The sequence below is a fragment of the Montipora foliosa genome, chromosome 1, assembly GCF_036669935.1.
Source record: "Montipora foliosa isolate CH-2021 chromosome 1, ASM3666993v2, whole genome shotgun sequence".
NCBI lineage: Eukaryota > Metazoa > Cnidaria > Anthozoa > Scleractinia > Acroporidae > Montipora > Montipora foliosa.
In genome coordinates, this window is record NC_090869.1 from 64,055,857 (window position 1) to 64,057,375 (window position 1,519).

The window sequence follows — 1,519 nt, forward strand, 5'->3', positions numbered from 1 at the left end:
GCTGGAAAAACTAACAATTTTCTCCGCCACACACAAAATTTCGTATATCGCAGGATATCTGTTGAGTACGCACGACGAATATTGAGCGCGCTATGACCATATTTGGACATTGTCACAATGTGTTGAATAATAAAACTGATTTGTTTCGTTTCCTTTTCCTGTACTAGATGACTTCGTGAAGAAGATGGACGATGACGAAGAAGAGGAAGAGGAAGAGGAGGAAGAAGAAGAAGAAGAAGAAGAAGAAGAAGAAGAAGAGCGAAGGGACTAAATCCCAGTCTTGCCATGAATCCTCGGGTCTCTTCCGTCAGTCCCCTTCGCCTATTCGCTCTTTCCCTTTCTATTGAACCGCACAGATGCATTGTAAGTGGGGCTAGGTCACGCTCTTACAGGTTTTTTAACGCTCGAAGCACAAAGCAATCCTATTTGTCGATCCTTTTAAAGCCACGATGGAGTCTCAAATTCTCCTTATGAACTTCAGTTTCATTTATTATATTGTTTGTTGGGAGATATTGTTTAAAGTTTTTAGGGAACTAAGCACAAACGTATACTTCTCACCGAGAAGTAATATATGAGGAAGTGTCCAAATTGGAACATTGATTTGGGGTAAATGCAAACGAAATGCTGTACCGAACCAAAAATGCACGTTATATAAACGCTGTGGTGCTATGCGAGCCATTAGGTCAGATTAATGCTAGTCGAGTTTGATTCATCATAAAGGAACAGAAGTGAAATTTGTTTACAATTCATGGCTGCAGTTACTTTTTTAATGGAGCTTCGTTACTGTTTTCAAGTTTTTGTAGCCTATAGTTAATCCAAGATGGACAACACTTGTGTAAAGTAACAAGTTGGTATGACCTAGCCCCCACACCCATTCCTCCTGAAAATGAGAAACATGATCTTGCCTTCCTTCTCCTTTCTCTCCCTTGTCCAAAATACAAACACTTCAATGCAAATGAGCAAACTTTCTTTCTAGTTGCAAACAGCAGAAAAAATTATATTATTCTTATTTCAAAAGGTGCAAGAAATTTTAGCTTTGCAGATTACAGTTTCGTTTGTAATCGCTTCGGCTTTTTGAATGCCATGCACGGAAAACAAATTGAGAAAAAAAAACGAAATTTCATGAAGCTTGTACAAAGAATTTAAACCTTCAGAAAAGCGGTCATTGCGATGTGATTAATGATATTGTGAGGTGAAAAAAGGCTCTCTTATATAAACAGGCTGGCAAAGGTTCCTGCTGAGGTCAGAGGTCAGTCGGCCTACGTAGCAATAAAATTTGGACACAGTCCTTCAAATAATTTTAATGACTACCGGAGTGTTTGATCGGGGTATATGGAACTGGGGTATTTTTAATCAACAAGATGTAACCTGCTTTGCAGGAAAATATGGACTGCGCGGAAGCTCGTGGAAGATGCGCGATGTTGCACGCGACAGAATGGCAACACTCGAAGGGCGTGTTATCTCCCCACTAAAAATCAATGAAGATTCCCGAAAATGTTGAGCCTGTGCATACAGGCTG

The 1,519-nt window shown here is 39.9% G+C and overlaps 1 protein-coding gene across 1 annotated transcript in view; it reads left to right on the forward strand.

The window, feature by feature from the left end:
- Nucleotides 1-1,304, forward strand: part of LOC138004638 (transcriptional activator protein Pur-alpha-like) — an 11,871-nt gene extending 10,567 nt beyond the window's left edge. Inside the window, exon 9 of the mRNA XM_068851164.1 lies at nt 168-1,304. Within this exon, the coding sequence (XP_068707265.1) occupies nt 168-271 (104 nt within the window). The 3' untranslated portion in view covers nt 272-1,304. The remainder of the gene's footprint in view (nt 1-167) is intronic.
- The last annotated feature ends 215 nt before the right edge of the window (nt 1,305-1,519 follow it).